This window comes from Pseudochaenichthys georgianus, chromosome 15, assembly GCF_902827115.2.
Source record: "Pseudochaenichthys georgianus chromosome 15, fPseGeo1.2, whole genome shotgun sequence".
Classification (NCBI taxonomy): domain Eukaryota; kingdom Metazoa; phylum Chordata; class Actinopteri; order Perciformes; family Channichthyidae; genus Pseudochaenichthys; species Pseudochaenichthys georgianus.
Genome location: NC_047517.1, coordinates 23,231,902 through 23,253,553, shown reverse-complemented (window position 1 = coordinate 23,253,553; position 21,652 = coordinate 23,231,902). Strand labels below are relative to the sequence as shown.

Below are 21,652 nucleotides of genomic sequence, written 5' to 3'. Positions count from 1 at the left end.
GATGCTAATTCAATGTTTTTCTTTTGTTACTGTGCTTTAGGAAAACTCCTGTGGTGGAAAAGGCTGCCCTTGTAAATTGGCAGGTAATATGATAAACAGTAGCTTGTGCTCACAGATTTTGACCTCAGTAGAGACTGACAAAATGCTGAACAGATATGATATCATTAGTAGCCCAGGCCACTTTTGTTTAAAACTACTCAGCTCATTTCTACTGTTTTTTGTCTTCCAGAAAGGGGAAATAAGTAACTTTGAGTACTTGATGCATCTGAACACCATTGCTGGGAGGACATACAATGACCTGATGCAGTACCCGGTCTTCCCCTGGGTCCTGGCTGACTACCAGTCAGAGGTTAGATCACACACAGTGACATCTTAAACATTAATATTGTAAAGTGATGGAGTGATGAAAGTCCTACCTACTGGTTTGATTTATCTCTGTCCTCGATAGACAATCGATCTGTCAAATCCTGCAACTTTCCGTGATCTGTCTAAGCCAATGGGAGCGCAGACGGAGAAAAGGAAACAGATGTTCATCAAACGATATGAAGAAGTTGAGACCACTGAGGGGGAAGGTACCTATTTAGCTCTTTGCTCGTCATTCATTATTTTACGCTAAGTGCTCTTTTTATTCAACGCCTATTTACTCAATAGGAAATCTGTCAGCACGATGCCACTACTGCACCCACTACTCCTCAGCCATCAGCGTAGCCTCCTTTCTTGTCAGGATGGAGCCATTTTCACACACCTTCCTGACACTGCAGGTGAGACCTTGGAAAGTCATTGTTGGTCTTTTCATGCCCCTAAAAGTGAATAAGCCATTATTGGATTAACACAATGGGGAGTTTTGTGGAAGAAACAGGCACTAATTGTTTGCTTACTGACCATTCTTTGGGGGGGGAAAACAAAACAGTTGAGATTCACATAGAAGATAAAATTAACTATTTGTTTCTATGCAAATCTACAGTACTCTATAGTGCCATGACATCAATTACATCCATTACTTAAGTATAGCACTGAACAGTTATCTAATGTGACTTGTATTTTTGGCTTTTTGTAAATGCAAAGCTCTTCAACTGTAATGCATGTATTAATGTGTGTGAGTCAATTTGATATTGATTTGAATCGCTGCTGATCACTGCAGGTGCAGTCTTAACTTTCCCTGGAGTAATGGCAGAAGTTCAGTATATCCTGCATCACTCAGTTCCAACTAAAAGGCCAACATTTAAATTGACATTCTTCACTTTGTCATCTTTTTCAACTTTCAAACATATTCTTGCTAATAATCTCACATAAGCTATTTTCAGAACTCTAGATCCTGTTTCAATGCTGTTTTTGGAATGATTATAAGAAGATTTTAATATATATGCAAATAATTACAGAAAGCATTTAAAAGAGGCCAATGCAAATAGCCAAGATGTTATCAATTTACAATACAGCATCCAATTGATTATAATGAAAAGGCATGCATATTTGATAGTCAGAATAAAGCAATAAAGATGTTAGTCTGGTGCCTTTTTGTCTTCTGAATCACATAACGGCCGTATAGTAATATCCATAACTGGATTTACATCTCTAACCACGTTTACCAGCATATATGCTATTTTCATTCATTGAGGTAATTGTTTTACTCTAAATTACATTCTCTCTCATGAGGACGGAATTTTACGGAAAGATGAAAAGCTTCCTTCAAATAATAGCAAATATTTCCTGCTTACATAATGCAATAAAGAATTTAAAACATGATTCACTACACTGAATCAAGCATACTACTTTATTAATAATGCCTAAAGTTTGGTTCTACAGTGTGCCGGGGGTCTGACAGTGTTGTGCCTCCTCTCCACACAGGGAGTGTTTGATATCCCCGATCGGATGTTTTACAGCATAAAGAAGGAGTGGGAGTCGGCCTCCAGAGACAACACGGGGGACGTCAGAGAGCTGATCCCAGAGTTCTTCTACCTGTCTGACTTCCTGCTCAACTCCAACCACATCCAGCTGGGTCAGTACCACAACCCATCCTCTGTGAATCTAGATGACTGACTGAAAACTTGCTCAAAGGATTATCATTATTAATTTTTATTCTCATTGTCAACCTGTGCTATAAAAAGCCCAAAACCTGCTCTCGGTACTTTCAAGACTTTCCAACCCTGTTTGGGGCTTTCAGTCCCAAGCCCTCTCCCCTACTAGAAGATGTACATCTTGAAAATCACAATGTTTAAAAGAGGGAAAAAATCCCTTCGAACATTTCGTGTTTTAAATACATTTTGGACAACAATACTGGTGTAGGGCAGAAAGGAATACGCTTATTGGTCTTTACCAATACCTGCTTATTTTTTGTTATGGTCTTTCAATGGACGTTGATGGCAACAAAAAAATCTGTTTACATACACTCTTTTTTTAAATCATTATAAAAGCCTTACACACATCTAAAATGCATTTCCCACCTCATAAATCATTTCGAAAGACAATTTTAATAGAAAAAACAAACATAGTAACTGCATTGTTAACGTCGAATATCAGGGATGCGGATTGCATTACCCACAGGCTAATGCATATACATGCGTCCTTTTCCATATGCCGGTTGAGCGCACAAAGCAAAATGAGGAAGAAATTCGTACATTGCTCCACAGTGCCACCAGGAGTAAGAAAAACTACAAAATGTATCTTTAAACTGCTCTAAAAGGATGAAACACTGCAATGTGATGTGACCCTGCATGTTATATCCATATCTGTAAAGGCTGCATGGAGGATGGAACCGCTCTGGGAGATGTGGAGCTGCCTCTATGGGCGAAAGGTGACCCCCAGGAGTTCATTAGGATCCACCGAGAGGTCAGTGACCCCCAACCTCACAGAATTGTCTGTTACAATTGTCCAATCGGGTCTATTACATACAGGAGCGTTTCCCATGAGACCTATTAATGTTTGTCAATATTATCTGATGAATGTGCACACAAAAGGTTTTATATCGAAAACAAGTATCTACTGTTATACTTGAACTGTAATTGTGTAGTAGCCTGTTTGTCCTCAGTCTTTTTCCCACAGTATAAGAGACGGATCTTATTTACAACAGCCACTGTCTCATTCATTTTATTCTTTAAATGCCATCTTGTCTCATCGAGTTTGGTACAGTTAAACTCTTGTAGTACTGACTGTTTTAAAGTATAATGACCAATTGTTGTGACCAATTTTTTTATTCAGAACATCTATGGAAAGGCATGTATCTATATGTAAGACAACAGACGGTGAAGGACAACAAGCCTATTTAACACTATTCATGGCAGGAACAATACTTATTTTTTCATTGCCATTATTTCTGTAAATATTAAGGTCTCTCTGTTGGTCTGATTTCTTCAGTCTGACCCTCCTTTTTTCCATTCCTGGGGTAGATATGATAGTTATCACTCTGTAATCTACTGAACTACTCATATTGCCCACCATTCTTAAAATTAGTGACTTTAGAAGATTGTTTTTTTCCTCCAAAGACAAATTAACTCAGGACAATATCCCTGTTATGATGTTTTTTCATTTTCTGTTATTCCAGGATGGGTTTATTAAGTTCGGGCGCAAGGATACACATGCTGGTCATAATGCCCACTTTTCCTTGTTACCTCTTCAAAACCAATCTCTGGCTAATTCCACCCAAATCATTCTTTAATTCGCACATGTTCATAACACAGATGTGCAGCTTCTTGCTGTTCCAGACTTTAAATTGACTTTTGGAAGAAACCATACCTGAATAATTTAATCGGTTGTGCATTCTTGTAGAAGTTTCCTGTGTTTCTAAACTCTCATATTAACAGTTAACTGTAATAACAGTGAGCACTCCACACCGCTGTATTTTAAGACTGCACAGTGCATGTATAGTAGTTTTGTAATATTACTTGAATATGTTGTCTGATTTTATGCCACAATCTCCTGCACTGTTTCCCTTAGGCCTTGGAAAGTGAATATGTGAGTGCCCACCTCCACCTGTGGATCGACCTGATCTTCGGGTACCGGCAGGAAGGCCCTGCTGCTGTAGAGAGTGTGAACACCTTCCACCCTTATTTCTATGCTAAGAGGGGCTGGAAGGATGCAAAGGACCCTCTTATCAAAAGCACAATCTTAGGATACATCAGCAACTTTGGCCAGGTTCCCAAACAGGTAAAAAGTAAAAGCTTAGTTTCACAAGTGTAGAAAGTACATTACTTTCTGCATGTAGGAGTTCCTGCATCATATTGTTTTTGGAACTATTCTGTATTTCTGAATGATCTATGTCCTTTCCATACTGTAGCTATTCACAAAGCCACATCCACCTCGCATTGGCACCAAGAAAGAAGGATCATCATCACCACCACATCCAACTCCATTTTTCTTCAAACTGGATCAACTGAAGACCACCAAACAGTCATATAGAGGTACAGCTACACACACAAATCAGACACCAAATAACTCAGTCTAAAATTGTTAAAAAAAATTGGAAAATACCTTTTTTTGCTTTCTTTTAAAAAGTTTGGTGAAAAAATACCATCTTTCATGTCTGGGTGCTAACTATGAAGTTATACAGTAGCCTGCAGCCCAGCCCAGCTTAGTACAAAGACTTACTATTGGTGGAAACACCTTTGCTGTCTCTGTCTAAAGTAAAAAAATTAAATCTGTCTACCAGCATCTCTCAAGCTTGTTTAAAAAAAAAAAAATAGATATAACATGTTTTTCAAATGTTTGACAGAGCCAGGATAGCTTTTTCCAATGACTTTCTGTCTTTATGCCATGCTAGGCTTATCGGCTACTGACTGCAAATTCATATTTAGTGTACCCTCAGCCAACGTGCCTATTCCTTTAATGATGATATAAAATTAAAGTCAAAACCAAGCTTTACGAACAACAGATCATTCCAAACAACTAAATTACCTATTTTCTGTTAAATAAACTGAATTCAATCAGTTTAAGTGATCTTCATTTGTCCCTATTTTGTATTGTTCCTCCTTTGTTTTATTTTACAACATTTGTTGTCAATTATTCTATACAAGATGACCAGGTCTCCAGAGGATCGTTGGAACGGAGCGAGAATGTCCATAGATTAATTTACACTATGAAGGGGTGGAAGGAGCTATCTGTTAGAGCTACAATGTGAAGATGACTCTTCCGCTGAGCCCTACTTAATAATCTGAATATCCCTACAGGCCCACTGAGGGAAAGGAGATGAATCTGCGAATGCTCAGGGAGAGATTCCTGCATATTACATTTCATATTAAATCTTACAGTGTCTGATCTGATCAATAAGCAGATAGAGATGAATAGGAGAAGGACCGTTAAAACAGATGCAGACATAACTTCTTTCTGGGGATTTAGGCAGCGGAACTTGCTGTAGGATATAATGATTTCTGCCTGTTCCTGCAAGAATTGGTCAATTACAGGTACAATTACAGCCACTTTCTCGCTGCCTCACCCACATACGCACACACAAACAAGCAAAACCCCAGGACAGAGCCTCAGCTTGTTCGTGCCTGGGAATAGCTGTTTTAATTGCCCAATTTGGTCAATTTAATAAAATACTTTACAATTTTACTGAGCTACCAAACTCTTTAATGTGATGTTTTTGAAGATCCAATCACTTTATTTCACCAGGCAAGTTTATTTCAGCACACAAAAGGCAGAATGAGGTCACTCTTTCTATTATCTAAAATTAAATTTGTTTGGTGTAACTAAAAAAGAAAATCCTCATACTTTGTTCACAACTTTTTGCTGATGGTGCCCCACTCTCCTCTCAGTTACACTGTAAACCTTTCCGCAGAGCTGCCGAGGGGCCCAGTAGGTCAGATACTGTGTCTGGAAAAAGAGGTGGTGGTCCTGGAGAGAAACCGTCTCCTCCTGTCGCCTCTGTCGGGCTGCTTCTTCAGCTGGGGCTTTCCAGACAACACCTGCGCCTTTGGAAACCATGCCACAGAGAAGGTATGTTTGTGCAGCTACACAGTAAATCACTTGCACATTATTTGTATTTTTTGCACATACAGCTCCACCCAGTCATATTCATTAAATTGAAATAGCCATTGCAAATCCTATACAGGCTTTTTTAAATGCCAGAATTTAAAATTGATAAATTAATTAAACATTAATAATAATCTCTCCAAACCCTCTTTTTTTATTTAGATAGTTCTTAGTGTCAGTCCTATGCACATTTATCGGAACAACATTATAACCAAATGTAATCACATACATATGGACTTACTCAATTGGTGGGGGTCAAGCCACACATAGCTAACCTATCAGCTGACTCTTAAATCACTCGTCACGCTCAATTTCAAACCGTGAGGCATCTTTATGATCTGCCAAAAAATCCCTCGCCACAGAGCGCTGCACAATGCCGTGTTTGCTGTGTCAACTGAGTGATTTCCCGACAGCTTTTTAATGTATTTATGTATTCAGCATACCTAGCAAAGCCATCTCTGGCCTTACACATTCTGTGTGTCTGATACCTCAATGATGTTTCTGTTTTGTACAGCATTTACAAGAGTGCAAGATTATACATACAGTATCCAATGCTGTAAAATAGCTTATTAAACAATGGTATCAAATTAGGACATTAAACAAATTATATTTTATGAAATGATTATATATATACTCTTCTATAAACTCACTCCATCGTATATATATTATTTATACACAATCATAATGGTCTGGCTATGTGTGTCCATTTGCAGACCTTTGCTGTGTGTGAGAGTCTGTGTGACTGGGGGGAGACGCTGTGCGCCGCCTGTCCCAACCCGACAACCATCATCACGGCAGGATCCAGCACTGTGGTGTGTGTGTGGGATGTGTCCGTCAGCAAGGACAAACTCACGCACATGCAACTCAGACAGGTTGGTTTGTCTGCACGTCTGTCTGCAACAGAAATGTAACGGCAACACCCAGAATGTATTTGCACAAACTCGGAGATAACACTGTCCCAATTTCCCTTCACAGCCGTTATACGGTCACACAGATTCAGTGACGTGCCTGGATGTGTCTGAGGTCCACAGCATGATAGTAAGTGGCTCTCGGGACCTCACCTGTATCCTGTGGGATATGGAGGAGCTGAGCTACGTCACACAGTTAGCAGGGCACTCAAGCAGCATCTCCGCACTGGCTATTAATGAACTCACCGTAAGTCCACCAATTGAATCTCCTTTCTTAGTCATTCTCTACTCACACTCTACTTTTTCTTCTGTTCTTTGTCATTGTTCAGCTCACACCTTGTTCCCAAAAAGCGTTCCCTTTGTAAACAGCTCACGTGTCCTCATTTATCCTTTTTCCTCCGGGTATCTTTGAGCATATGCACCATATTATTTTATTATTTTATCGCAGGGTGAGATTGCGTCATGTGCGGGACCTCAGCTCTACCTGTGGACGATGAAGGGTCAGCTGTTGACCTGCACGGACACTTCCTGCGGGCCTCAGCCAGACGTCCTGTGTGTCCGCTTCACACAGCGACAAGAGTGGGATGCCAAGAACGTCATCGTCACTGGCTGTGCAGACGGCAATATACGGGTGAGTGTAAAAATAGTTTTACAACAGGAGACATGCACTGTTTGACGTTGACAGTTTGGGCTAAATGTCTTCTTTCAGCCTAATGAATAGACAACATAAAAAATACACTTAGGTGTTTTTTACTACGCTTTGTCTGTAGAGTCCTCCTTAATTGACCAAAAGATAGATAATTAGATAATTTCTCGTTTGCACATTTAAGCATTACAATTAACCTGTAATGTCTTGCAAAATGTTTGGATTCAATTCCAGATTTATATCACATTTTAATTGTTAAAAAATGTGGGGAAATTTGACAGAATATTTTTATTTATTTTGAGCAGATTTATTGATTAATACAAATTGTACAAAAATAAGCACCTTTGACTTTATTATGACAAAAAAACTAATACATGGATGGATTTTTAACCTGGCTGAATCAATGTTGACATTTCTATTCCAGAAATGTGTATTGTTTGAAATGTAAAGAAGTAACATTATGATATCTATTTGTTATTTTTGTACGTATTGACCTCGAGTGTCTTACCTTAACGTCCCTGTCCGGCAGCTCTTTGTAGGACTAATAGATGAGCGCGGTTGCTTTGGTTTATACACTATACTGTATTCAAAATCATTACTTTAGGGAAGAATCTTGGATGTCCATCAAGGTACTAATAACGGCACACAACGGTGTGTGTGTGTGTGTGTGTGTGTGTGTGTGTGTGTGTGTGTGTGTGTGTGTGTGTGTGTGTGTGTGTGTGTGTGTGTGTGTGTGTGTGTGTGTGTGTGTGTGTGTGTGTGTGTGTGTGTGTGTGTGTGTGTGTGTGTGTGTGTGTGTGTGTGACTGCTTTTGTGTAGAATTCAAACGAGCACATACTGCCTCTCTGTAATCAAAGCTGCAAACTCTAAATTGGGCTTCACTTGGGAGAGGCTGCCCATGCCACACACACACACACACACACACACACACACACACACACACACACACACACACACACACACACACACACACACACACACACACACACGGTATTATTACTTTATTATTACCTTGAGATATGGGGTGTGTGCACGTGGCAGTTCCTATGTGAGTGTGTTTGTTATTATGTTGAATTATGTCTGATTTTGCTACTCGTTTTGTGTCCCTCATACAGATATGGAAGACAGAGTACACCAGAACACAATTACCTGGCCCTCCAGAAGAGCCTGTGTCCCCAGGGCAAGACGGAGCAGAGAGCGACGGTAATGTTTCTGGCAGTGGGGTGGGGTATGCAGATAGGAATTGTTTTTCTAACTACGCAGATGAGGGGAGTGGCTGATGGTAGCAAAACTGTGAAACACCTGCACAAAAGGAAACAATTCTGGTGTTTTGTGTTTCAGAAAGAAACCCCATCGCGATCTAATTAGATAAATCCTTAAGTGTGAGATGATTATTTTTAACCGCTCATCTCTAAGCTAGACAGACGAGTGTGTGCTCACCCCAACCCTCACTAGCATTATGGCTAGCAGGAATTATGTTGTTATAAAGTTATTAAACATAGAGGCAGTAAACACTGATGAGTAATTCTGCTGACGTGTGTGTGCGTGTATAATTTAGAAAGCAATAATACCCAGATCCAATTTGGCATACGTTGGTTACAGCCTCGCGTCACCTCATAGGAGTATTATGCCTGACAAATTACATTGAGGCCAGTCTTTACGTAATGCTGAAGCATTTATATTCGAGGGATTTTCTCCCTTTAACGGCCTGCTGACCGAAGATAAACACCGAGTTAATGCACATTTTAATTCTTTGCAGGGGCCGCTGGGTCAGCGGCACAGACAGGGCGGACACCTGCCCTGTGATTCAGATATAAATGGGGGTTGATGTATTCTCATGATTTATCCACAGTGAGCGGCTCCTGCCAGGTTAAAGGCTGGGAGAGACATCTGGTTTTATGTCAAGAGCTGAACAGAAGTCAGGCCGTGTCGCAGCGCCGCAGCAAGAACATTCCGGCCATCACAGCGCTGGCCATCTCCAGGTACAGTAAATACCATGAAAAAAAAAAAAATGTTATGATGCACTAGTCGATAAAAGAGTTTGGACTGTTTTGTGTAGTGGAAAGCAAACATCCAAAATGCTACGTTTCTAGGTTTTTTCTAATGTAGATTTCTTCTAAATTCCCCAGAAGTTAGCATTTGATAATGCCTGCATTGTCCATAGTCAGATTTATATCAAATTGTATTCCTAAATTGGTGATACATATATTCGGTTTGTTGCAGCAATATTTTCTGAATAATGGAGTGATACAAACTTGCTTTATTAAATCTTCAGATTTCTGTTGCAGAAATGTATGCATATTAAAAAGTATTAAGGAGATCATGCATTATGCATATATTCAAATCAAACCTTTCAGAAAAAAAAGTAAGGCAATAAAATTATTGTCTTTAATAGGAGAAATTGATTGGGTACGTTTAACTATTAAAATGTAAGGTCGACCCTTAATAAAAAAAAGATTATAAATGTTTTTCAAAGCACTTACTTTTCAGTAACTTACTGATTGTAAACCTTCTCTTACTAGCTCTGACTCACACTTGATGTGCATGGCTGTGTGCTTTAGAACAGTACATTTACATAACCTCACTGATTTTAAAATGGTTTTCATCATTGAAGCTCTTCTCTGTGCAGGAGCCATGCGACTCTGCTGGCGGGCGATGCCTGGGGCAGAGTCTTCACCTGGACCTGGGACAGTGTTTGAACACATCACGCCTCCAGCCTCCATTACTACACAGCCTGTGTCCTCTCAGACAGACTGACCTAGAGTCAGTGTCTCAGGTCGGACCAGCTGAGCATTGAGACCTGTATTTAAGTTTGGTTCCCCTAGAAACCTGTTATAATATATGTTACACTTAAGTCTCAGGCACTATTTAATATTTGTATCTCTTGCATGGATGTAACTCTGTATTTTTCTTTGTAAATACTAAATCCTGGAAATTTGAATAAAAGTATTGACAGCTATTTGCATAAATATTCTGCTGTGAGTCTTTTGATTGTGATAATGGCTATGTATACCTTGGTTGGCCAGGATCATTATTTTTTTTATTTAATCTGGGATTCACAAACATTAATAACAGAACGACACTGGCTTTAATTCTCCTGAACTGCTGGGGGAATTTTCACGATAGGCAACGCAAGCATTTAAAAATCAGGTCAAAACAGTGATGGAAATGTGTGAAACAAGAGCGTGCATGCTAAGCCAGAGCTCCCCGAGACATTTTGTTGTAGTTGATTGTATTTTCAAGCTGTAGCTGCTAATTTCTCCCAAACTGCACAACAATCGTCCATGATCATAATATGAAATTCACACGTCAGCATTTGTTGCTGAGGGTTTTAGTGTTTTGCTTTGATACATGTTTGTGGTCTGAACAGCAGAGTTTGTTCAGTTAGTTGTGAATAGTTTACCGAGCTTTCCTTTGTTTTTCACAATGTGTTTTCAATCTGCTTTGTAATGTGGCATTGACAAGTATTTTAAGCATTTGACTGCTTTTCCATTTGTGGAAGTTCACTGCGTTCAAGTCAAGTGTTCGTGTTGTGGATAATGTAAAATGTGTTTGGGTGTTGTTGAGGTATGTGTCGTTTAGCTTTGTACAGCTTTTGTGTGTGAATTCATAGCTTACCAAGGACACATTCCTTTTGAGCCACATAAGGCTGTTCAATCTCTGTATCACAGTAGTAGACACACAGTATACAGTATATATGGTGAGGGATTCCATGAGCGGTATGCGCCGGCCTGTGCCTTTACCTTGGACTTCTAATAGAACTGCTCGGATCTTGATAGATTGAGTGGGGAAGTTCATGAGATCTTTCTAGAGGGTTATCAAGAATAACTCTTATCCAATGACCTTTTCCCTCTCTGTCTGTGTCTGTGTATTCTCTTGTTCCGATTAACCCAGCCAAATCTTTTTTCTTGTTTTGTATCTATATCTACGCCGGGATCCGGAGTCGAGGCTGATCCTCTTGCTGTAGTCCTTGCTTGGATCCTCTATCCTGAGTTCTGGATTAAGTCGTGGACGTTCGGGTCGTGGCTGAACCTGTCTCTGCGGTCCTGCCTTGGGTCTCGTCATGCTGCTTCCCTGATGGCTTCCACGGGATTGTAGCTGACATCCTCGTGGATTCATCTTCTTATTACAGATACATGCATTTCCTAACATTCGGTCTATATGCTGTCAAATGTATTATCTCTTCGATTTGTACACGGCATCTATTGCACGTCTGTCCGTCCTGGGAGAGGGATCCCTCCTCTGTTGCTCTCCCTGAGGTTTCTCCCATTTTTCCCCTTAAACTGTGGGTTTTCTCTGGAAGTTTTTCCTTGTACGATGTGAGGGTCTAAGGATAGAGGGTGTCGTTTTTCTCATACTGATATTCTGAACAATATGTGTTGTATTTGCTGTAAAGTGTCTCTACTGTAGGCTAATTTTATTATATGTACTGCACTTTGGCTCGACCAAAAATCGTTTATAAATGTGCTATATAAATAAAACTTGATTTGATTTGATGATACAAAATACATTTCTTCTTTAAACCCATTTGTGCATTTTTCACATAGATTCTATCATCCAGTAATATCTTCTTTTTTTGCCATTTATTCTAGGGAATCTACACGCATAAGCCGCATAGGCACTTTTGAGAGCCTTCATGTTTGTGCCAAATATTTGGTAAGTGCGCTATTTCCAATTTGTAGGTGTAGGAATTAAGCTACAATCATATTTTTTAAACAATTGTCCTCATTTTAAAAAACGTTATTGTCTGTAAAAATAAATTAGTTTGTTTTTATTAACTATAAAAGTCCAATCCTCCAGCCACTTAAGCGTTGTTGAATTATCATAATTGTTTTTCTTCTTGTTCTGTGTTTGCACACGGCCATGCAGTCTCTTAGTGCTTATTTGGACAATGGAGGTGATCATTACAAATCAAATACTGACACAGTACACCAATGCACTGATTTCTCCGATGTAGAAATACTGTGGTGACTTGCTCTGTTTCTGTATCTCCCTTTCTTTCTTGGTCTCTCATGCATAAGCACCACTCCTCTCTATCATAAAGCAAGAGGTCGCTCTCTTTAACCTTTGTGTGTGTGGCTAATTGTGCTAAGTGGAGTGGCTTAATAGAGTGGAAAATAGTCCTCATCATTTTCCCAGAGAGCGAGCAATGACCTTCTCTAAAGCTAACGGCCATCTCCATTCTCTCTACACCGCTGGTTTTATGATATGAAATGTCAAACCATTGGGTTCCTCAGAATAATTAAATCAAATAAATTATTGCACCTAGGCAGAACCATCTTGTAGCCTAACCCAATTATAATGCACTGTAAAGCTAATTATTAACTATGATTACAATTAGTCTAATTTGAATAAATGTAGTCATTAGCGGGTTCATCCTAGTCAGTGAGTCTGAACTGTGGGGGATGATGGTCTCTCTCTTGGTGTCTCCCCCTCAGAGAGAAGGGTGTGGATGTGCATCATTCTCTTTCTGTAGCACCGCTATCTTCATCCCATTTCTCATACGCTGACCTTCACAGAATGGCCTACACCTTCACCTTTCTTGGGTACTTGAGCATAATGCTTGCTGCATCCAGGATTTACGATTGCTGTTTATCCCTGTGCGTGTTGATCAGACTTTTAAACTAGATGCACAAGAATCTCTGTTTCTGTCCTTTTTTGTATGTCATTGCTAGAAAATCACATTCTAGATTGCAAGCTATAGTTGGATATTTTAGGGAATAAGTGTATTTGTCCTCTTGCCAAGAGAGAAGATAATTGAAGCAACCCTCAAACGTCCAGATAATATGAAACTACAACCAGCACACGTAGCTTAGCATAAAGCTCAGAAAAGCTGAGTCTAGCTCCTTCCAAAGGTATAAGTGAAACACACTGCAGGTGTTTGTTTGTAATATTGTGCTGGTTGGTCTTATATTGTGTGTTTTTGACCCCAGAAAAGTTATGGAAAAATCTGACGAAGTATAATCCAATCAACATTAGAAAGATGAAACAGTATTTATATGAATAAATTGACCTAGGCATATATTTATTAATAAGTACTGTAATTATAAATGCATTTTAAAAAGTGTTACAGTGCCTTATGATACTGCAGTAAGAGAGTTTCTTTCCACACAGTCTCCTGAGTTTATACAGAATAGTTAACAATAACATAGCTTCTTATAAACATCTGGCTCGCAGGCCAGCGATGCCAACAAACGGAACAACAGAATTATATGACCCAAAAAACTGCTGTGCTGGAATGGAACTGTGCCGAGGAAACACAAAACCCTCATTTACCAACAGTTGTAGCATAAGTACAGCCAAAAAACAAATGCTAAATGCCATACTGATAGTTCATAAATATAGTACTTTGGTAGCCACTCAGGCAAGTTGCCCTCACCGGGAGGTACCGAGACGTGCACATGTACAGCTGTGTTTACAGCTGTTTCTCCTGGAAGAGGATCTGAGCGTACACAGTGTCCGTGCTGGAGGCAGTGGGGTCAGGGCTGGAGGAGGAGGGGGGCTCCGGCCTCGGTCTGACCAGCTCCAGCTCTGCATACGTCAGGCTGTCGTCGTGTGATACTCGAGGCTGGAGGAGGGAGGGAAAGAAAGAGGGCAAAGACATTTCAGGAAAATGTGTACATAATGGGTGTATGCATTCCCATCTGCTTTAAATCTCTTACAGCCAACAGTAGTATTCTTTCACTTTCAATGGTAAAGCTTCCCTTGGTGCTTTTCAGTTGTTTACAGGACCTCTGGAATATCCAGTTTACTTGAAAAACATTTGGTACAATAGGAGCCCTATCCAGCCTCCTCAGATCCTCCTAGCTGCCCTAATCCAATCAGTATGTTTGTGCTCACATCTGCGCAGCTTTGCTTCACGGCACGATCACAAGAACTATCCGTAGAAATACTGATGATCCTTAGTTTGAGCAGTTTTATCCTCTATATACTTGTTTGACATTTTTATTGTGGATATAAAACCAATGAAGCACTCTAAATAAATAATTGTGTTTGAGGAGCAATAAAGCTAAATAGAATTATCAAGCTCATAACTGAATGAAGACGGAGATGGCAATAAACTCCTGTAGACAATCATGCAGTCGGGAAACAAATTCCCTCTTGCGTTTACCTCAATAACAACTCTGAGCATGAAAAACATATTTTGTAAATGCTCGAGAACACATTTGAACAGAAACATTGGGTACAGTTGTTCATTAAATATTTGTTGGAAGATGTGGACATAGTCGTATGATGATTTGAGAACGAGCACACTTACATTTGCAGAACTCCTGAGATGATGCTTTGACCTTCTGGGCTTCTGGGGTCGCTTTGCAGCAACAGGCACTGCAAAACAGAGACAACCTTTTATTGACTTAAAAACAGAGGCCAATAGGAATGTAGAGGGTTTAAAGGGTTGTAGAAAAAAGGGCTTTGTACTGTCATTGTCAACATCAGTGTTGATTTAATCCCAGACACACTCGGCAGGATTACTCAAATACAGTATCAAGTTTCAGCCCCTGCTGGTTCCTGCTTGTCTTCGGTTAAACTAGCTTTTTTTTCTCATGGAAATGGAAACATGCTGGAGGTATCATGTATGCTTTTGCACATGATGGATACCTTACTTCACTTTAGTTTTCATTACCAAATAATGTGTGTGCTCCCTTAGCCTCCGTGTGGTTCTTATGACCCCACTGTGTTTGCAGAGGAAAGAGGAGGACTGGGAATTGAACCATTCTCTGAGGTGACATTATTCAAAACAAAGAATTGTTTTGTGAAAACATTGATCATGTTGATTCATAACAGAGTAGTTCACTGTTCCCTTTGTGAGGACATCCCGATGCAGTGATTGATGTCATGATTACATTTAGTTGTTTTCAACATTTCTCACATTTTTGTGAAACACTACAAGTAAAAGCCGTTAAATGAAACATTATTTGGTTAAAGTGCTCATAACTCAGATCCATACTGAGGCCTGTGCCGTGGGGGGGGGGGGGGGTGTCAAAAGTTGGAAACAGCTGAGGAATTTAATCTGTCCCACTGTCCCAGAGGTAACATCCTGCCTTCAAAATACCACTTTACCTTTGGCTTGTATATAAGGTGGCGGCACTGCAGGTAGTTTAGGGTGTGGTACTGTGACTCTTCTGCCAGGTTTCGGTCTTGTGTCTTTCCTTTGGGCTCTTGGGGAGGAACTGGAGGAACTGCTGGAGCTGGTAACAGTCTCTCCTGAGCTGCACAGAGGACAGTATTTCATTAGCGCAATAGTTATTTTGATTAATATGTCGCAATTGATAATCTATTATCTTAAGAACGTCTTGTTTCCCACCCAGTAGTCTGAAACCAAGGATATTCAATTAAACATTATGTAAAACTGAAAAGTAGTAAATTATCACGTTTGAAAGGTTAAAGCCAACTGATGTTTGGCAAAGACTTTAAACTTTGAATAACAACATGATTGGTGATCAATGAATCGTGTCAGCAATAGTTTAATAACCCACTGTACCTGCTTTCTGGACATTTGACCAGAAGGTAACTCGCTGTGGAGAAAAGTAGCAGAAAGAAAATCATGTTAATTTACCAGTTTAGGCATCATGTTGTTTTTTCTGTGAAACTAATTATGTTGTTTACTTTTGAGCCTGTGTCTTCTGTGTAAGCACTGGCAGGCGAGAACCAGGGTGAACAGGAAGATGGACAGCAGGCCCAGTGAGCAGATCAGCACGGCACACAGGTACACATCTACACAACAACAAAAAACAACAGCAGCTTTATCAAGGTACGACTTATATTTGGTAAAGTGAAACAGAAGTAGGGCTCGAGTTGAAAACAATACCTGCAAATAAACGCCACAGTCCGTCACTGCTACCAGTCTCTAGAGTGAAGTGCACTGGAAAAATAAACGTTTAAAAAGTCAGTTGAATAGTACAGTGAGAGTAAAAAGGTTGCAGCCCGCCCGCGCGCGCACACACACACACACACACACACACACACACACACACACACACACACACACACACACACACACACACACACACACACACACACACACACACACACACACACACACACACACACACACACACACACACACACACACACACACACACACACACACACACACACACACACACACACACACACACACACACACACACACACACACACACACACACACACAGGCCTGCCTGTATTGCTGTTCTTGGACAGCGTTGGGGGGTTCCCCATTGCTCTGCATCTCCACTTCCTATTGTTGGTTTCTTCACAATCTTTTAATGTTGCGATTTTCCTTTGTGCGGTGCGACTAAGGAAGTCATTGTCAGTGTGTGTCAATGAGTGATGGGTTGTATATAGGTCAGGGGTATTTAGCAAGAGGCTGAGGAGAGGGAACAAGAGGCTATGTACATACATTACTTAGTCCCTGCTCCCTGTAATGACTTTTTAATATGTCTTTTAACACAGGTTGATAAACATATTAATAAGAAATTATAAGATATTAACTCGTAATTGACTTCTAGCTTGTTTCCAGACTGCTGAGCCGCCTGCAGAATTGTTAAATGTGGCACACTGTTATTTTTCAAGATACTGCTGTGTGTGATTAGATCTTCACACACCTAATTTTTTCTTAAATACGTTTCGGGTCTAAGAAATAAGACTGGTTTGATTATAATAGGGAGGCTTGATAAGAATGCAGTGAAATACCAGAGCTCTGCAATTATTTTTCTAAATGTTTGATGTAAAAAAAATTAATTGAGACTTGCTGCAATAATAAGCAAGCTTAACCTTTTAGTGGACTGCATTGCATGGTGTTCCACTTACTATGCCTTCTTGCCGTTTAAAACCAAATGAAAAGTAATGACAGACATTTAAGGAAGACAAATTGTCTGATGTGGTGACAGGCTACATTTCACAGGCATCTCTTGACAATCTGAGCAGTTAACAGTCAATGTAAGTAAACCACATATCTGACCTTTACACCGCGGTTAACCACATGCTAAACCCCCCACATCTGATCAGTGAACGCAGCCCCAGGTTAACGTGTTGGGAGCTATTAAAGCACACACTCTGCACAGATGTGTCTACACAAGCTCAAGTTAATTCAAAGAAAAATATACTGCACAGGTATTCAGAAAGGCTGAAGAAACATCAGGTACAGATTTAGGCTCATCTGCTTTCCCCCATCAGTCCAGCTGTGAAGAAAGGACGCAGAAAAATGTAACATCCACCGAAGACCGGCAGATTCAAGAAAACTGAGGTCAGAGAGTGTGTCTGATAAGATTTTCTTTAACCATACATATTGTCTATTCATTTGTTTGGTTTGAATATAAGTCTGAAGTTCTGAATTAGGGATTTTCAGCCCCTTGAAAGGACAAGGAAAAACATGTTAAGACTAGTCAAATTATCTCAGTGGGATGTTGCCTTTATTTAGAATTCTTTAGATTTATATCTGCAGACTGAGGGGTTCCCTGGATTACATTTACAACTATTTGTGTTTCTCTTTGTTTACCCTTATAATGTCAGCTCTTCTGGTTCTGTGGTCACAGCATGTCGGAGATGCCTGAGGTTCTGTGGCTTCCTAAGTGGGACAGTGCCCGGAATATAGGGCACCACTTACGGCAAAGGGCGTTGTCAGATGGCTTTATCTGACCTTACATTTAAACTTTTTAGGCATTACATTAGTGAAATAACTTTGTTTGCAACTGTGTCAGGTGTACAGGTATACCTTGTACTGTATGCTATAGCAGCATCTTACATCTCTACCTTTATCCAGTTCATCTTGCAGTGACAGATGGTTTCACTGTCAATCAGTCAGATGAAGGATCACACGTCTGAACACCTTTTAGAGTGTTTTATTACATATTGGCACAGACTAAATAGGATCAAGAGCAACTGAATTCTCCACAACATGTTCTCTTGAGGCATGCATAAAAGTAAACCCAAAAGGCTGACGTCATGTATTTTGAACATAGCCAGCTCAGCAACACTCTGCCTTGTCCTCCTCACACTCTTGCACAGAGTGATATTGTTGAGTGCGGTCTGGCTGTGAGCTCATTGTTTTCAGATGGAAATGCCTAAGGATTGGGGTCACACTCAAACACACACACATGGGCACGACTTACAGCAAACGCAGCTAGAGTCCGAAAATACATGCAACACATTTGTATTTGGCCTTTATGCTTCAATAAAAACAGTTGCTCCTCCTTTCTTCAGTTATTTCCATTGCCAGATAACACGGGCCGCATGTCTAAGCTGAGGGTGTGCGGCTGTGAGGGAATTCCTTGGAAAGGATTATTCCATGGAAAACATTTTCAGAGGAATAACACAAAAAGTCCCGTTTGCATTTGGTCTACTTTTGTCAGCGAGTTGCGCAAAGGTAGAAAAAGTACCTTTTTTGATATCTCGTCAACAGCCATGACACAAAGCACACTTTCACTGTTTTGTCTCTGCTAATAGTGCAACTTACTGATTATTTTCTTCTTTCTTTAGACCACATGGTTCTTTTTGGTCTGGCTGTCCACCAGGGCACACCATCTTGGCTAACACGCCATATTAAACAGCACTTTTACCCAATTATCAAGAAAATGGGCCTGACCCTTTCCCCAGAGTGCAGTGTGTTGCAGTACACCTTTAGTTACCTGTCAGCTGTGTGGTGCTGGTGCCATTAGACGATGCCCTCCATGTGTTTCTGTGCTTGCGAATCTCCTGAACCTTGCAGGAGTAGAAACCCTGGTCCGTCCGGGTCACATTGAGAACCTGCAACCGGTACACCTCTCCCTCCGTTTCCTCAAACATACGGTACTTTAGTTGGGTGAAACGGCGGGTGTAGTTCCCATAAAGCTTTATTTTCTTTATGCCCAGCTTCACAATCAGAAACTGAGAGGCCTCGAGTGCTGGAGGAGAAGGGGACGGAGAGGAGGGAGGAGGTGCGAGAGTGGGAGCAGCAGGAGGAGAAAAGAACCAGCGGAGGATGAGGACGCTGCCGCTCCTCTTCCTCTGAGACACCATGCAGGACAGGGTCACGTTGTCTTTCTCTGTTACCATCACAACAGGCCCGGGGGTCACCGTCACATTAAGGCCATGACAGACCTCTGTTTACAAAAGACACAAACAGGACACATGGTATGTAAAGTCTTCTTTCTTTGTTGTTGCATACTTTAATACACTATATTGGTTACTTTTGTATATGCGTCTTTATTAAATGGTGTATTCATATTGTTTGTAGCAATACATGTTCTGTTTTATGACAGAATAAAATCAAACCAAACCATAAAACATATGCTTTTCCAAACATTAGGACACTCAGTAGGCCGACACTGTGATCTGGTAGCTTTGGTGACCGCTCCCTGCTAGTTAAATTAGTAATTAACTAGAGTTGCTAATGAGCTCCACATGGGAAAAAGTGTGAGTTCATGTTTGATTTCCTGCCAGTTAAACATAACTGTAGCATTTAGACAAAGCATGTTTGTACTGTATGCACACCCACAGTGGCTGTTTGGATTTATGGTGTAAGAGATCACTGGTTCTACTTATGTCATTCCATCACTGAATGGGAATTCAGTCTGTAAAAGCCAGAGGGCAGGAGGACTGAGAATCAGAATAAAACAAACTTTCTTTGCCCCCTTTTCTACCTCTGGGTTACGTTTGTCTGTGGGAGACATGAAGTCTGGACACAATAAGTGTGATCAGACGAGCAAAGAGACTCGACAGATGGGAAACATTCATCTTCAGCGTGGTACACCCTGAAACCGGCAAAGACTATCAAGACAAGATAACTGGGACCATCTGGGCTGTTTTGTTTTGTTGCTGTGTTAGTTTGGGAACTCAGGGTCTTTCCTACAAAACGTTATGTGACAACAAAAGCAGCGACAGCGACTCAAACCAAACACAAACTGAACATAATCAAAAGATTATAGGGCAGGAAATATGAGTCGTAAGTGCACTTTATGGCAGTTTCTAGAATGCAAATTATACTGAGGTTTTCTCTGATCACAGGGAACAGAGTTGCTTAACTCCAAATGTGTTCTTTCATTTTAAACAAAGCCATATTTGCCTAGAAAAATATGTTCTTCTTAAGGTTGACAATAGTTAATGCTCTTGCAACTTTTGGTTGTTTTACAGACTAAGAATACTATGGAGTGTTTTTTGTGTAGGTTTTACATTATCTGTATAAACCAACAAAAAAACAATGTCTGGTTTCACTGGTGCATGTTAGATGATAGATCAAGTTACTACTTCAGACACATTCTCTTTCTTTTCTTGCATGCTTGCTCACTCTCTTACTGGTTATTGCTGTAAACAAAGTGAACTTACCTGTAACCAGAGCCTTAGTCAGGACAAGGACCGCTATAGAGAAGTACATTGTCCACAGTCAGCGAATCCATAAACCCAGACAACTGCAGAGCACTTGCACAAGCAGCTACATTCAAAACATAGTCTGACTGGACAACCCACCAGAGCCCTCACCCACCATTAACTCTTTTCCTCTTTCTCCTCTTTTCTGTGTAATATGAAACAGTAAATGCTCTGTTCCCACTTAGAAACTCCCACTCACTCTCCCAGTACTCTCTCTGACTGTCTCTCCTCTTCTCTCTCTCTCTCTCTCTCTCTCTCTCTCTCTCTCTCTCTCTCTCTCTCTCTCTCTCTCTCCCTCCCTCTCTCTCCCTTTCTCTCTGTGTCCTGCAAAACGTAGGAAATGTCATTTCCTGTGTTCCTGTGAGAAGTCTTGGACTAAAGCCCAAAACCCCAGAACTCTAAAGCGATGGTCGAGTCTCGTGGTTTGTGTGCGTCTGTCAAAGTGTGTCATTTAGAGAGGCAAAAAGTGCTGAACATACATTTCCATCACCCAAGTTACTCTCAAAGTCTAGGGGTGAGCTTCATCTGACATCTCCAATCAGAGTAAACAAAGAGCAAATGTTGTATGTTCACGTAGGGGGCTTTATGTTCACATGCATGTGTTCTGTTCATTGTGTGTGTGTGTGTGTGTGTGTGTGTGTGTGTGTGTGTGTGTGTGTGTGTGTGTGTGTGTGTGTGTGTGTGTGTGTGTGTGTGTGTGTGTGTGTGTGTGTGTGTGTGTGTGTGTGTGTGTGTGTGTGTGTGTGTGTGTGTGTGTGTGTGTGTGTGTGTGTGTGTGTGTGTGTGTGTGTGTGTGTGTGTGTGGGCG

At 40.6% G+C, this 21,652-nt stretch overlaps 2 protein-coding genes across 6 annotated transcripts in view; one reads left to right on the top strand and one right to left on the bottom strand.

Moving 5' to 3' along the window:
- Window positions 1–11,979, top strand: part of wdfy4 (WDFY family member 4) — a 42,894-nt gene extending 30,915 nt beyond the window's left edge. For all 5 annotated transcript variants that reach the window (XM_034099986.2, XM_034099985.2, XM_034099989.2 and 2 more), the window contains 15 exons: window positions 41–83; window positions 230–349; window positions 449–572; window positions 652–761; window positions 1,846–1,996; window positions 2,735–2,826; window positions 3,931–4,140; window positions 4,271–4,394; window positions 5,771–5,928; window positions 6,678–6,836; window positions 6,940–7,119; window positions 7,321–7,503; window positions 8,634–8,721; window positions 9,371–9,500; window positions 10,148–11,979. In XM_034099986.2, coding sequence (XP_033955877.1) covers window positions 41–83; window positions 230–349; window positions 449–572; window positions 652–761; window positions 1,846–1,996; window positions 2,735–2,826; window positions 3,931–4,140; window positions 4,271–4,394; window positions 5,771–5,928; window positions 6,678–6,836; window positions 6,940–7,119; window positions 7,321–7,503; window positions 8,634–8,721; window positions 9,371–9,500; window positions 10,148–10,217 — 1,942 coding nt within the window. In that variant the 3' untranslated portion in view covers window positions 10,218–11,979. The remainder of the gene's footprint in view (window positions 1–40; window positions 84–229; window positions 350–448; window positions 573–651; window positions 762–1,845; window positions 1,997–2,734; window positions 2,827–3,930; window positions 4,141–4,270; window positions 4,395–5,770; window positions 5,929–6,677; window positions 6,837–6,939; window positions 7,120–7,320; window positions 7,504–8,633; window positions 8,722–9,370; window positions 9,501–10,147) is intronic.
- A 1,539-nt stretch (window positions 11,980–13,518) lies between these two features.
- On the bottom strand, window positions 13,519–20,955 carry vstm4a (V-set and transmembrane domain containing 4a). The gene is made up of 8 exons (XM_034100281.1): window positions 20,803–20,955; window positions 19,128–19,580; window positions 16,328–16,381; window positions 16,126–16,233; window positions 16,001–16,034; window positions 15,580–15,728; window positions 14,777–14,844; window positions 13,519–14,086 (listed from the first exon to the last, which is right to left on the bottom strand). The coding sequence occupies exons 1-8, from the start codon at window positions 20,849–20,851 to the stop codon at window positions 13,934–13,936; spliced, it is 1,068 nt and encodes a 355-aa protein (XP_033956172.1). The 5' UTR covers window positions 20,852–20,955; the 3' UTR covers window positions 13,519–13,933.
- Between the last annotated feature and the right edge of the window lie 697 nt (window positions 20,956–21,652).

Coding starts and splice junctions, on each gene's coding strand:
- vstm4a (XM_034100281.1), bottom strand. CDS start 20,851: ATGTACTTCTCTATAGCGGTCCTTGTCCTGACTAAGGCTCTGGTTACA. Junction 19,581..20,802: donor GACTAAGGCTCTGGTTACAG/GTAAGTTCACTT, acceptor TTTTGTAAACAG/AGGTCTGTCATGGCCTTAAT. Junction 16,382..19,127: donor CAGCACCACACAGCTGACAG/GTAACTAAAGGT, acceptor TTATTTTTCCAG/TGCACTTCACTCTAGAGACT.